This window comes from Semicossyphus pulcher, unplaced genomic scaffold (genome assembly GCF_022749685.1).
Source record: "Semicossyphus pulcher isolate SPU_LCO1_2020_fin unplaced genomic scaffold, fSemPul1.0.p SCAF_52, whole genome shotgun sequence".
Classification (NCBI taxonomy): domain Eukaryota; kingdom Metazoa; phylum Chordata; class Actinopteri; order Labriformes; family Labridae; genus Semicossyphus; species Semicossyphus pulcher.
The window spans coordinates 403,432-419,482 of NW_027211729.1; the positions used below are offsets into that span (position 1 = coordinate 403,432).

Genomic DNA, 16,051 nt, shown 5'->3' on the forward strand with positions numbered 1-16,051 from the left:
TCAAGTTATTGCCATTCCTTCTTCGTTTACTTCCCTGACGCTGGGGTTGAATTTGGTGTGGTTATGTTAGGGTATTTATTACGCAACTAATTCCAACCGCAGTTGCCCCGCCCTCACAGGTGCAATAACACTTCTCGGCTCGCGCTCAATCTTCCTCTCTAAGTCTGAGCTAACTCGTGTCCACATACCCTGAACGTCTCTGCACATACCTGTTGCAGTTACCTAACGATCACCTTTTCCCCTCATGCCTCTGTGCTGTCCCCGGTGCACATCTACCATCTGAGATGACAACGTGTCATTCTTTTATTTTGTAAATGCGGCGGACTTGGAGAAGCAGCAGTGTTTCCGCCACATACATGTAATGAATTGTTGCGGCCGCTGCCTCAGAAGTTGTAATTAAACGACTCTTTGGAGATTTCCGCTGCAAATCAACGATCGTCCATCCTCTCCTCATTGAGGAAGAGCACTGAAACAGTGAACTCATGAAGTCTTGGCAACCACATAAACAACAGCGGGACCAGTTTACTTCTAACGGCAAAAGAGGGTCCGCTCCGCATCGCTGACATCGGCATACATGTGCAGTTCTAACACGCAGTGTAAACGATCCACGTGCCTCTATCAGCTGTGCGCTCAGTATCACACGTTCAGCTCCCTGGAGATCTCCCTCCAGCGAGCTGCACAATATCATACTGAATGAGGAGATATTGTCTGTCTAACTCCGCACGTCCCGACTGTAAACTCATTGATTGTCGCGCTTTATAAAGCTTATAAAAAGTGATGTCATTTGGTAACGATCCATCGTTTTGATCGCTACGTCATTAATAACGTCCCTCGTGCACACGCGACTCACGTGCTGTGAGAACTGAATTGCGAGAGAAGATATGTAACCTTTGTGACTTAATGAAACAGACTGCTGATGAAGACAGTCAACACAGCAGACAGAGAGACAGAAAGAGGGGGCGGGGCCAGCAGCGGTGCAGAGAGCACAGGTGCAGGTGTGTTGGGGGACTGAAGCAAAGTGATCAGGTTAAAGTAGTTTGTGAATTAAAACTTAATGAGGTGAAGAAGAGAGAACAATTAAAGTGTGGAAGTAAGAAATAAGACTGAGTCAGTCTACATGTGACGTGCTCCTCACAGAAATCATTCATATATGACATTAATCTAAATCAATTGATTACAAAGCCTGTAATTAATTAGATTCATCTTTTAATCACCTGACAGCAATAGTTTTGATAAGATGTGCACATGCGCACATACCTGGGTGGTACAACAAACCCTCTACCCTGCTGCTGAAAGTCCTAGAGGAAACACTGCTTTCCCATGCGCCATTGTTGTGTTGACAGTTGCCATGAGAACGCGGACAGGCGGAGCCCGGCAGGTGTCAATCAACACGGGATCTGCCACGCCTACACAGTCCTGAGAAATGGTCTGAACAGCCAAACGAGCTGTTTTTCAAGAAGATTTTCTCGTGGTTCTGAACGTTTATTTTCACTCAGATTTTATGGATACTTTATGACACACTCACAACTGATATCAGAGATGCATGTTTGATATTTCAAGCTTCCTGTGTGTGTGTGTGTGTGTGTGTGTGTGTGTGACTTACCTTGCTGCCACAGGTAAGTCGTCATTCTGTGGGAAACACTGAATCACTTCAGCTCTTTGATTTAGGAGATCATTGTGATTCAGCAGGAACGCTGCATACAGCCACAGGAACTGTAAATTATAGCTAACATGCTAATTTTCATGGTAATCTGATGTCACATCTTCATAATTAAACACTGTAATCGCACATCGCAGGTTTCTCCTCATGAGATGCTCAGTGTCTCTCATGTTTAATGACCTTAAAGGTCACTTCAGTTAAATCTGACTCTATAGTCTGTCTGAGTGAGCAGAGGAGCTTATATTCAGTTTATATAGCTGACTGATACATCACTGACCACCAGCACTGCTTTAAAAACAGACATTGTGATTGTGTACTGAGCTGACATTTTCCAGAGAGCATCAAGAATGATCTGTTCAAATATACGATCAAAGGTTATTTATGGTTTCAATATGATAAATGACATCAGAATCGACCGTTTTCAGGGTCAGAACATCTTCTGACCTTTAAATGCTGCTCTGATGTTCAACCTGTAGGAGGTAAACGACACAAGGATCTATATAATATATAATAATGATGAATAAAGATAATACATAAATGAGAGAGAGAGAGAGAGATTCTTTTACATTTAACCTTTGTTTTACAAGCACACAAAATCTCTTTTTCAAGGGAGGCCAAGGCGGCAGCATTACAAGTTTCACATTTAGAACAAACAATAAAATAAAACGAGCAGAAACAGTAAATTAACAGCCTTCAGCAGTGAGACAGATGCATTCACTGGTCAAATGTTTTTATAACCTTCCAAGCTAATAAATCTCTTTGAGGTGACTCAGAGTGAGTTCAAGGAATGACAAACCTCACGTGTCCGTGTGACCGCAGGCTGCAGCCTCTGACAGAGTCAGTAGGAACATAAATAAGAAGGCAGTTCATGTTGTATCGCCTCCTAAAGAAAGATCTATGTGTCATCCTACGGTTGTATAATGCAGGGGTTCTCAAACTTTTTTGGGCCAGGGACACCTTACAGGGGAGAACAAGGACCCCCTCATAATCATAACACTGATTACACATATGCTTACTACCATTTACAATCTTAGATGCCATTGGAAGTATTTGTATTGTACATTTTTACTCTGCACCAAGCATATATACACATTTCAACCACCGCTGGAAGTACCAGCTCTTGATCTCACATGCAATTGTGTGTGGCTTCACCAAATAAGAAGCCTTCTGTGCTTTCGCTGAAGTTGTGGCCAGGTTCACAAATATTTAGTTTTGTCATTTTATTCCAGGTGCTTTGTGATCAGATGTTACCTTAGCTTGGCTGGTTTCATAGCTTTGTTCTAGCATCTGAAGACGCATGATGCATTTTGGTCTCCTGTCACTGTTCTCATTAAAACCAAACTTCATATACCTGTAGTCATATTTTCTCAATTTAGCTGGTTTGGGTTTAGCATCACTTGACTATATGGACTGATTCAAATATTTCTCCATACTTGCTAGCTACCTAGCTGACGGTTCATTGCGACCTGAGTGAATTGAGTGATTCATGACAGATTGACGTGATGTGTCACAATCATATCAGTTTCTATTAGTCCACAGCCAACGTGGGTGGGAGGAATGGACACAATATGCTTGTTTCATATGAAATGGTCGTCATCTGTAGACATACAGTGTTAATGATACAACACAATTTTATAATCTATTACAAATTTCTTATAATTATTTCGCGGACCCCCAGACTATGTTTTGCAGACCACCAGAGGTCCCAGGAACTTACTTTGATAACCACTGGTATAATTAAGACAAACACTTTCTCATAAAGATGCAGTGGAAAAAACCCAGATATTTATATGTTGACGCATGTTCAATAACCTCATCCTTCAAAGTAAAGATGTGATAACCTTCTGTAACTGTCCTGTTTGATCTTGAGAAGCACATCATTTTAGTCTTGTTTGGGTTCGGAACGGGTTTAAATTTCCAAAGATTTCTTTGGATGACATTAAAAGCAGCTTGTAGGTCGTTTATTGTAGTGGTTCTCAGAGTGGGGGGCCTGGAAATCATCAATTATCTTCAATAATCTCAGCAGCAATTTGTCAGAAATAAGTGTCAAACCATCGGGACAGCTGATTTCTTAGCTGATTTATCTTTTTTAGAGCATCACTCACTTATTTTTTTATTTATTGTATTGTATTTAAAAGGGACCATGTACACTTTAAAACATAAATGTCACCATTTGATGCACCGTACCAGATTATAGCTTTAAGCTAATTCGCATCTGTAGTCCCTTGGCAGGTCAACACAACTTTATGCACTATAGGACTGAAGTCAAAATAAACATAAAAAGGCAAATGTTCTGTCTTGTCAGAAAAATTGTGAGCGAGATCCAGACGTGCCAGAAGATGTAAAATGCTTCTCCTTCTAAAATGGCTTATGATTGAATTGCTTTGCACCTCATTATTAAACTATACCATAACAAAAACGATAGACGATAGATAATGTTGATAGATAAAGATGATAATGTTGGTAAGACGATAGATAATGTTGGTAAGACGATAGATAATGTTGATAGATAAAGACGATAATGTTGATAGATAAAGACGATGGTCATGTTGATAAAGACGATAGATGTTGATAGATAAAGACGATAGATAAAGACGATAGATGTTGATAGATAAAGACAATAATGTTGATAAAGATAATGTTGATATATAAACACGATAGATAATGTTGATAGATAAAGATGATAGATAATGTTGATATAAAACACGATAGATAATGTTGATAAAGATGATAGATAATGTTGATAGATAAAGAGGATAAAGATAATGTTGATATAATTGTGATAGATAATGATGATATATAGAAATGATAGATAATGTTGATAGATAAAGAGGATAGATGTTGATAAAGACGATAGATTTTGATAGATAAAGACGATAATGTTGATAGATAAAGATGATAGATAATGTTGATAGATAAGGACGATAGATAAAGATGATAATGTTCATAGATAAAGATAATATTGATGGATAACGATGAAAGATAATGTTGATAGATAAAGATGATAGATAAAGACGATAGATGTTGATAGATAAAGACAATAATGTTGATAAAGATAATGTTGATAGATAAAGATGATAGATAATGTTGATAGATAAAGATGATAGATAAAGATGTTGATACATAATGATGATAGATAATATTTATAGATAAAGATAGATAATGTTTATATATAAGCATGATAGATCATGTTGATATATAAACATGATAGATAATGTTGATAGATAAAGATGATAGATAATGTTGATATATAAACATGATAGATAATGTTGATAGATAAAGATGATAGATATTGTTGATATATAAACACGATAGATAATGTTGATAAAGATGATAGATAATGTTGATATAAAACACGATAGATAATGTTGATAAAGATGATAGATAATGTTGATAGATAAAGATGATAGATAATGTTGATAGATAAAGATGATAAAGATAATGTTGATATAATTGTGATAGATAATGTTGATATATAAAAATGATAGATAATGTTGATAGATAACGAGGATAGATAATGTTGATAGATAAAGATGATAGATAATGTGGATATATAAACACGATAGATAATGTTGATAAAGATGATAGATAATGTTGATATATAAACACGATAGATAATGTTGCTAAAGATGATAGATAATGTTGATAGATAAAGATGATAGATAATGTTGATATATAAACACGATAGATAATGTTGATAAAGATGATAGATAATGTTGATATAAAACACGATAGATAATGTTGATAAAGATGATAGATAATGTTGATATAAAACACGATAGATAATGTTGATAAAGATGATAGATAATGTTGATAGATAAAGATGATAAAGATAATGTTGATATAATTGTGATAGATAATGTTGATATATAAAAATGATAGATAATGTTGATAGATAAAGAGGATAGATGTTGATAAAGACGATAGATTTTGATAGATAAAGACGATAATGTTGATAGATAAAGATAATGTGACCGTAGCAGTCAGGGGATCGAACCATCAACTTTCCACCCCATAAATGATAATGATGTATAAAGATGAAGTATAAAGATGTCTCTGCCTGTAAAGAAAGTGAAATCAGTGTTTAATGTTGTTTTCTGCAGAGTTGTGTAGTTATAGTTGTTGATCTGTTGTGTCCACAGACTACGCTAACAATGTGAACGTGTCCGACTCAGAGTTTGGGACCAACGGCTCAGAGAGAGGTAAGAGTCGCACTGTAGACTTCAAACTTCAGACTTTAAACTTTACTGATGGATACATTTTACAGAGCAGATTTCTCTCTAAGCCTTGGTCTTGCACTTTATTCTGCATTAAACAGTCTGTCAGCAGTCGACAGCTAATTCAAATTAAATCAAGCCTGCTGCATCAGAAAAATAAATCTGAAGCTTTTGGAGCCTCGGTATTGTAATAACTGATTAATATGAAATTATTTTATTAAGGACAGAAGAATCATTTTATCTTTTGTATTGTGCAGACACTTTTCTTCGGATTTTTTTTTAGTTTCTTAAGTTATATTCTATGATATTTGGTACTGCTCCCGTTACATTTTTTTGTTTTAACTTTAATTTCCTCGTCAATGTAAATGTTTATTAAAATCTTAAAGAGAAAGACAGCATGTATTCAGACATGCTTGTGTGCAGGTTAGTTTTCTGTCAGTGAACCTGAAACCGGAGTTCAGTTTGAAATCTCTCGTTTTAAATGTTATGCAGGTTGATGCACACTGTGTTTGCTGTGGTGGCCGTGTGTAAACTGAATGTGTGGATTTTAATGCTCTGGTGTGTTATTGATTAGTTGATTCTTGTCCTCAGTGGTCTGTCCGTACCCGAACACTGACCCCGGGGGGAACCTGACCTTCAGCACGCTACTCCTCAGTGACAGTGGGAATAAAACCTCAGATGGGAACTCCTTTGAACACTGGTGGAGTAAAACCAACACCATCCCCCTGTACCTGATCATCCTGCTGCTACCACTGCTCTGCTTCCGCTCGGCCTCCTTCTTTGCCAGGTTCACCTTCCTAGGTATGACAGAGGGATGATGAGACACCTTCCTAGGTATGACAGAGGGATGATGGGACACCTTCTTAGGTATGACAGAGGGATGATGGGACACCTTCTTAGGTATGACAGAGGGATGATGGGACACCTTCTTAGGCATGACAGAGGGATGATGGGACACCTTCTTAGGTATGACAGAGGGATGATGGGACACCTTCTTAGGCATGACAGAGGGATGATGGGACACCTTCTTAGGTATGACAGAGGGATGATGGGACACCTTCTTAGGCATGACAGAGGGATGATGGGACACCTTCTTAGGCATGACAGAGGGATGATGGGACACCTTCTTAGGTATGACAGAGGGATGATGGGACACCTTCTTAGGTATGACAGAGGGATGATGGGACACCTTCCTAGGTATGACAGAGGGATGATGGGACACCTTCTTAGGTATGACAGAGGGATGATGGGACACCTTCCTAGGTATGACAGAGGGATGATGGGACACCTTCTTAGGTATGACAGAGGGATGATGGGACACCTTCTTAGGTATGACAGAGGGATGATGGGACACCTTCCTAGGTATGACAGAGGGATGATGGGACACCTTCTTAGGTATGACAGAGGGATGATGGGACACCTTCCTAGGTATGACAGAGGGATGATGGGACACCTTCTTAGGTATGACAGAGGGATGATGGGACACCTTCTTAGGTATGACAGAGGGATGATGGGACACCTTCTTAGGTATGACAGAGAGACACCTTCTTAGGTATGACAGAGGGATGATGGAACACCTTCTTAGGTATGACAGAGGGATGATGGGACACCTTCTTAGGTATGACAGAGGGATGATGGGACACCTTCTTAGGTATGACAGAGGGATGTCAAATTAATAAGCAGAGTTTTCGTCTCAGGGATGGTCAGCTCGGAGTGTTTTTTTGTTTTTTTTCGGGGAAATTTTCTTTTTTTTTTGGAAAAGCAAAATATTCTCATTTTCCTTACATACAACATTTAAATCATTCTGGACTTTCCTGAATTCACTGTATTAAAATTGTCCCTCATTTGACCCCCCCTTTCCTGCTGGGAATTAGGGAGGGTGGTTGCAAAAAGTCCAAATGTCTTTTGTCCATATTGCTTTTCCGAGATTTTCCATTTTTAAGTCACTGTTCTGTAACCTACGCAGAACCAGGGGGGAGCTTCCGTATTTTGATCTTCCAAGTGTCATACAAAGTGGAAAGAAGTTTAGTGAAACGTGGTTATACTGAAATTAAAACATAGAGCAGGGTGACGAGAGCAGGCCACAAGTTACCGATAGCTTTAAATGAAATCAGATGTCACAGGTTTTACATACTCAGTCCATTTAGACCAAATCCCATAAAACTTTTCTTTTTGCACTCTGAGGGAAAATGACAATTTTTCCATTATGTAAATCTTGTGTATTATATCTAGCCATTCCTCACTGGTGGGAGGTTCTACCTTTAACCATATCTTGTGATGATTTTTTTTCTTGCTGCTTGCAGTATACCAACTAAGTTTTTGTTGTTTTCGAACAACACATCACCCAAATACACAGTTTCACATTTAAAAGAGATGTTTACACCAAATATCTTCTTTATATGTTTATGGATCTCTTCCCAATAACTTCTAATGACCTGGCACTTCCAGAAAATATGTCAGTGCTCCATTGGTCCCACAGAGCCTCCAGCAGGCATCAGCGCCGCCCTGGTGTTGTTTTTGGATGGGTGGCTGAAAAAGGTAAAGCAATCGTGGGAGAACATTCATCCTGATAGTCAATCCTGGAGCTCAGGCTTAAAAAGGGAATAACATTCCATCTTTCAATGTCTGTTTTTATCTTTGACTTTGAAGGCCCATAATGGAGATCAAACATTTTTGAAAGGTCCTTGGGAAGTATGACTCCCAGGTATTTAATGGACTCTGCTTCCCATTTCCAGTTATATAAGTTTCTTATCTTAGATGGTGGGTCATATTGTACAATACTCCACAGGGCTTATATAGTTTTAAAGCAAAGAAACTTTGCTATGATGGAGCGTAGTGGCACACCGTCCAGTGGCCGCGGCCCTTCTAATTGGTGTGCTCGCTCAACGTGCAGGTCGGGCACATCCTCGGTTGACCTGAGACACTCTCGGAACATCTTCTCCAGACATGTGATCATTGTTAGTGAATCTTTCTCAGACCCCTCCGGCACCCCATAAATTCTTATATTTTCACATCTGGAGCGGCTCTCCAAGTCCGTTATCTTATCCTCTAGCTTAGTGTGTAGCTTTAGCATCTCCGTCATAACTTCTTTGGGGTTGAGAATCCTCTCCTCTGCTCTCTCGATTCGCCCTTCTGCTTCATCTAACCTGGTGTTCGCCTTTAAAATTTCTTCTTTGATTGAGTCTAGTTGTTCTTTGTTTTCTTGGCGGAACCCTCTTAGCTCTCGCAGAATCAGCTCCAGGTCTGCCGTGTCTCCTCCCGTGGTTAGCATAGCATGTCTTGTTTACTGCTTGTTAGCTTGTTAGGAAATTCCTTAATTACTCTGGTTCACCTGGGAGCTCTCTCACCCTGTGGCCATCATGACGGTCTTCTGAATGGTCCCAGCTCAGAGTGTTTTTATGCTGGTTTTGCTCCAGAATAATCTCATTATTGAAACATTAATACATGTATTGTTTCATCTCTTTCAGGCACCATATCAGTGGTCTACCTGATCGCACTGGTCACTATCAAAGCTGTTCACCTCGGATTCCACCTGGAGTTCCACTGGTTCCATCCCACACAGTTCTATGTTCCAGGTATGTTAATATTTCTTAGATTTTTCTCATGGTAAACAAGCAAAAATGCTCTTGCTTTGTGTCGTCCACTTATATATGAGGATATGGATTTCTGAACTTGAAGAACACATCTGTATCTGTTCTGATCAATGAACAGAACAGCTTCATGGCCGTGTTGGATGTGAGATTGAATTTGGGCGCATAAGCCAAAAAGAGACAGTGCTGTCCAGGTAATCATTATAGGTACATTTATTAAAATATTAAAGTATAGTATTAATTAATTAATTAATTACTTTATTATGATATACTATAAATCAAGAGATAGCTTATTGTGCTGGGCTGATCAGAGTTTACATCGGTGAGTTTTGTACTGAATCTTTGATGTAGTCAATGGATGAAGAGTTTCTGACGTAGAGAAGGTGAAATTGGTTGATGTCCAAAAGCTGAACTATTACAGATCATATTGATGCCACAGATGTAATGATCAGATTAATCATGGGTTTCCCAAATAAATCTTCCATACCTTTTCTCTGACCTCACCTTCTTAATAATTTTCTTTTTTTTTTAAAGAAAGAGTTGTGTTTCAATAAAATTATTTGTATGCACATTTTGAAGCTGTACATTAAAAAGCAGTATGGAAACATCTAACTTATATAAAACTGTATTTTTGTGGCATCAAATTTGCTTGAAAATTTAATGAAAATGTGACTAATAACTAATAAGTAGCCATTAATATTAGCATTAAATCTTCCCGCTGATTCTCCTCAGAGGATGAACCTAGTCCATTTTGGGATCTTCATTAACTTTACTCTAGTGCCAACCTCTGTCCCTAAACTTCCATCACACAACAAATCTGATAATCTGAGAGTCTCATTGACTCTGAAGACACTCATGCCTCAAAGTGATGAAATCCACTGACTGCAGTGTACATTGTAACCACTGGGGGTGATCATGTGTATCATCTCTTCTACTTCTGTCCTTTCAGAGTTAAGACTGCTCTTCCCTCAACTGACTGGTGTCCTCACTCTTGCCTTCTTCATCCACAACTGCATCATCACACTGATGAAGAGCAACAGGAACCAAGAGAACAACGTCAGTCTCATTCTGACAAATGAAAATACATTCGTCCCACTGCAAACACGTCCATGACACTGAAACTCGTCCGTCACACCAAACATGTCCATCACACTGAAACATGTCCATCACATTGAAACGCGTCCGTCACACTGAAACACGTCCATCATATTGAAACACATCCATCACACTGCAAACATGTCCATCACACTGAAACACGTCCATCACACTGAAACACGTCCATCACACCAAACATGTCCATCACACTGAAACACGTCCATCACATTGAAACACATCCATCACACTGAAACACGTCCATCACACTGAAACACGTCCATCATATTGAAACACGTCCATCACACTGAAACACGTCCATCACACTGCAAACATGTCCATCACACTGAAACACGTCCATCACACTGAAACACGTCCATCACACCAAACATGTCCATCACACTGAAACACGTCCATCACATTGAAACACATCCATCACACTGAAACACGTCCATCACATTGAAACACATCCATCACACTGAAACACGTCCATCACACTGAAACACGTCCATCACATTGAAACACGTCCATCACACTGAAACACGTCCATCACACCAAACATGTCCATCACACTGAAACACGTCCATCACATTGAAACACGTCCATCATATTGAAACACGTCCATCACACTGAAACACGTCCATCACATTGAAACACGACCATCATATTGAAACACGTCCATCACACTGCAAACATGTCCATCACACGTCCATCACACTGCATACTCGTCCATCACACTGAAACACGTCCATCACACTGAAACATGTCCATCACACTGAAACACGTCCATCACACTGAAACACGACCATCACATTGAAACACGACCATCATATTGAAACACGTCCATCACACTGCAAACATGTCCATCACACTGAAACATGTCCATCACACTGAAACACGTCCATCACACTGAAACACGTCCATCACATTGAAACACGTCCATCACATTGAAACACGTCCATCATATTGAAACACGTCCATCACACTGAAACACGTCCATCACATTGAAACACGTCCATCACACTGAAACACGTCCATCACACTGAAACACGTCCATCACACTGAAACACGACCATCACATTGAAACACGACCATCATATTGAAACACGTCCATCACACTGAAACACGTCCATCACACTGAAACACGTCCATCACACCAAACATGCCCATCACACTGAAACACGTCCATCACATTGAAACACGTCCATCACACTGAAACACGTCCATCACACTGAAACACGTCCATCACACTGAAACACGTCCATCACACTGAAACACGTCCATCACACTGAAACATGTCCATCACACTGAAACACGACCATCACACTGAAACACGACCATCACATTGAAACACGACCATCATATTGAAACACGTCCATCACACTGCATACTCGTCCATCACACTGCAAACTTGTCCATCACACTGAAACACGTCCATCACACTGAAACACGTCCATCACACCAAACATGTCCATCACACTGAAACACGTCCATCACATTGAAACACGTCCATCACACTGAAACACGACCATCACACTGAAACACGTCCATCACACGTCCATCATATTGAAACACGTCCATCACACATCCATCATATTGAAACACGTCCATCACACTGAAACACGACCATCACACTGAAACACGTCCATCACACGTCCATCACACTGAAACACGTCCATCACACTGCAAACATGTCCATCACACTGAAACACGTCCATCACACTGCAAACATGTCCATCACACTGAAACACGTCCATCACACTGAAACACGTCCATCACACGTCCATCACACTGAAACACGTCCATCACACTGAAACACGTCCATCACACTGCAAACATGTCCATCACACTGCAAACATGTCCATCACACTGAAACATGTCCATCACACTGAAACACGTCCATCACACTGCAAACATGTCCATCACACTGCAAACATGTCCATCACACTGAAACACGTCCATCACACTGCAAACATGTCCATCACACTGAAACACGTCCATCACACTGAAACACGTCCATCACACGTCCATCACACTGAAACACGTCCATCACATTGAAACACGTCCATCACACGTCCATCACACTGAAAAACGCCCATCACACTGAAAAACGTCCATCACACTGAAACACGTCCATTACACGTCCATCACACTGAAAAACGTCCATCACACTGAAACACGTCCATCACACTGAAAAACGTCCATCACACGTCCATCACACTGAAACACGTCCATCACACGTCCATCACACTGAAAAACGTCCATCACACTGAAACACGTCCATCACACGTCCATCACACTGAAACACGTCCATCACACGTCCATCACACTGAAACACGTCCATCACACTGAGACATGTCCATCACACTGAAAAACGTCCATCACACTGAAACACGACCATCATATTGAAACACGTCCATCACACTGAAACATGTCCATCACACGTCCATCACACTGCATACTCGTCCATCACACTGCAAACATGTCCATCACACTGAAACACGTCCATCACATTGAAACACGTCCATCACACTGAAACACGTCCATCACATTGAAACACGTCAATCACACGTCCATCATATTGAAACACGTCCATCACACTGAAACACGACCATCACACTGAAACACGTCCATCACACGTCCATCATATTGAAACATGTCCATCACACTGAAACACGACCATCACACTGAAACACGTCCATCACACTGAAACATGTCCATCACACTGAAACACGTCCATCACACTGAAACACGACCATCACATTGAAACATGACCATCATATTGAAACACGTCCATCACACTGCAAACATGTCCATCACACTGAAACACGTCCATCACATTGAAACACGTCCATCACACTGAAACACGTCCATCACATTGAAACACGTCCATCACACGTCCATCACACTGAAACACGTCCATCACATTGAAACACGTCCATCACACTGCAAACATGTCCATCACACGTCCATCACACTGCATACTCGTCCATCACACTGAAACACGTCCATCACACTGAAACATGTCCATCACACTGAAACACGTCCATCACACTGAAACACGACCATCACATTGAAACACGACCATCATATTGAAACACGTCCATCACACTGCAAACATGTCCATCACACTGAAACACGTCCATCACACTGAAACACGTCCATCACACCAAACATGCCCATCACACTGAAACACGTCCATCACATTGAAACACGTCCATCACACTGAAACACGTCCATCACACTGAAACACGTCCATCATATTGAAACACGTCCATCACACTGAAACACGTCCATCACATTGAAACACGACCATCATATTGAAACACGTCCATCACACTGCAAACATGTCCATCACACGTCCATCACACTGCATACTCGTCCATCACACTGAAACACGTCCATCACACTGAAACATGTCCATCACACTGAAACACGTCCATCACACTGAAACACGACCATCACATTGAAACACGACCATCATATTGAAACACGTCCATCACACTGCATACTCGTCCATCACACTGCAAACTTGTCCATCACACTGAAACACGTCCATCACACTGAAACACGTCCATCACACTGAAACACGTCCATCACATTGAAACACGTCCATCACACTGAAACACGTCCATCACATTGAAACACGTCCATCACACTGAAACACGACCATCACACTGAAACACGTCCATCACACGTCCATCACACTGAAACACGTCCATCACATTGAAACACGTCCATCACATTGAAACACGTCCATCACACTGAAACACGTCCATCACACTGGAACACGACCATCACACTGAAACACGTCCATCACATTGAAACACGTCCATCACATTGAAACACGTCCATCACACTGAAACACGACCATCACACTGAAACACGTCCATCACACATCCATCATATTGAAACACGTCCATCACACTGAAACACGACCATCACACTGAAACACGTCCATCACACGTCCATCACACTGAAACACGTCCATCACACTGCAAACATGTCCATCACACTGAAACACGTCCATCACACTGAAACATGTCCATCACACTGAAACACGTCCATCACACTGCAAACATGTCCATCACACTGCAAACATGTCCATCACACTGAAACACGTCCATCACACTGCAAACATGTCCATCACACTGAAACACGTCCATCACACTGAAACACGTCCATCACACGTCCATCACACTGAAACACGTCCATCACATTGAAACACGTCCATCACACGTCCATCACACTGAAAAACGCCCATCACACTGAAAAACGTCCATCACACTGAAACACCTCCATTACACGTCCATCACACTGAAACACGTCCATCACACTGAAAAACGTCCATCACACGTCCATCACACTGAAACACGTCCATCACACTGAAAAACGTCCATCACACTGAAACACGTCCATCACACGTCCATCACACTGAAACACGTCCATCACACTGAGACATGTCCATCACACTGAAAAACGTCCATCACACTGAAACACGACCATCATATTGAAACACGTCCATCACACTGAAACATGTCCATCACACGTCCATCACACTGCATACTCGTCCATCACACTGCAAACATGTCCATCACACTGAAACACGTCCATCACATTGAAACACGTCCATCACACTGAAACACGTCCATCACATTGAAACACGTCCATCACACGTCCATCATATTGAAACACGTCCATCACACTGAAACACGACCATCACACTGAAACACGTCCATCACACGTCCATCATATTGAAACACGTCCATCACACTGAAACACGACCATCACACTGAAACACGTCCATCACACGTCCATCACACGTCCATCACACTGAAACACGTCCATCACACTGAAACACGACCATCACACTGAAACACGACCATCACACTGAAACAAGTCCATCACACGTCCATCATATTGAAACACGTCCATCACACTGAAACACGTCCATCACACTGAAACACGTCCATCACACGTCCATCACACGTCCATCACATTGAAACACGTCCATCACATTGAAACACGTCCATCACACTGAAACACGTCCATCATATTGAAACACGTCCATCACACTGAAACACGTCCATCACATTGAAACACGTCCATCATATTGAAACACGTCCATCACACTGAAACACGTCCATCACACTGAGACATGTCCATCACACTGAAACACGTCCATCATATTGAAACACGTCCATCACACTGAAACACGTCCATCACATTGAAACACGACCATCATATTGAAACACGTCCATCACACTGCAAACATGTCCATCACACGTCCATCACACTGCATACTCGTCCATCACACTGAAACACGTCCATCACACTGAAACATGTCCATCACACTGAAACACGTCCATCACACTGAAACACGACCATCACATTGAAACACGACCATCATATTGAAACACGTCCATCACACTGCATACTCGTCCATCACACTGCAAACTTGTCCATCACACTGAAACACGTCCATCACACTG

General features: G+C 41.0%; 1 protein-coding gene across 1 annotated transcript in view; it reads left to right on the top strand.

The window, feature by feature from the left end:
• The window catches only part of slc38a9 (solute carrier family 38 member 9), a 45,124-nt gene that overhangs the window by 7,616 nt on the left and 21,457 nt on the right, over positions 1–16,051 (top strand). The window contains exons 8-11 of the mRNA XM_069682205.1: positions 5,803–5,862; positions 6,469–6,678; positions 9,345–9,452; positions 10,417–10,523. Coding sequence (XP_069538306.1) covers positions 5,803–5,862; positions 6,469–6,678; positions 9,345–9,452; positions 10,417–10,523 — 485 coding nt within the window. The remainder of the gene's footprint in view (positions 1–5,802; positions 5,863–6,468; positions 6,679–9,344; positions 9,453–10,416; positions 10,524–16,051) is intronic.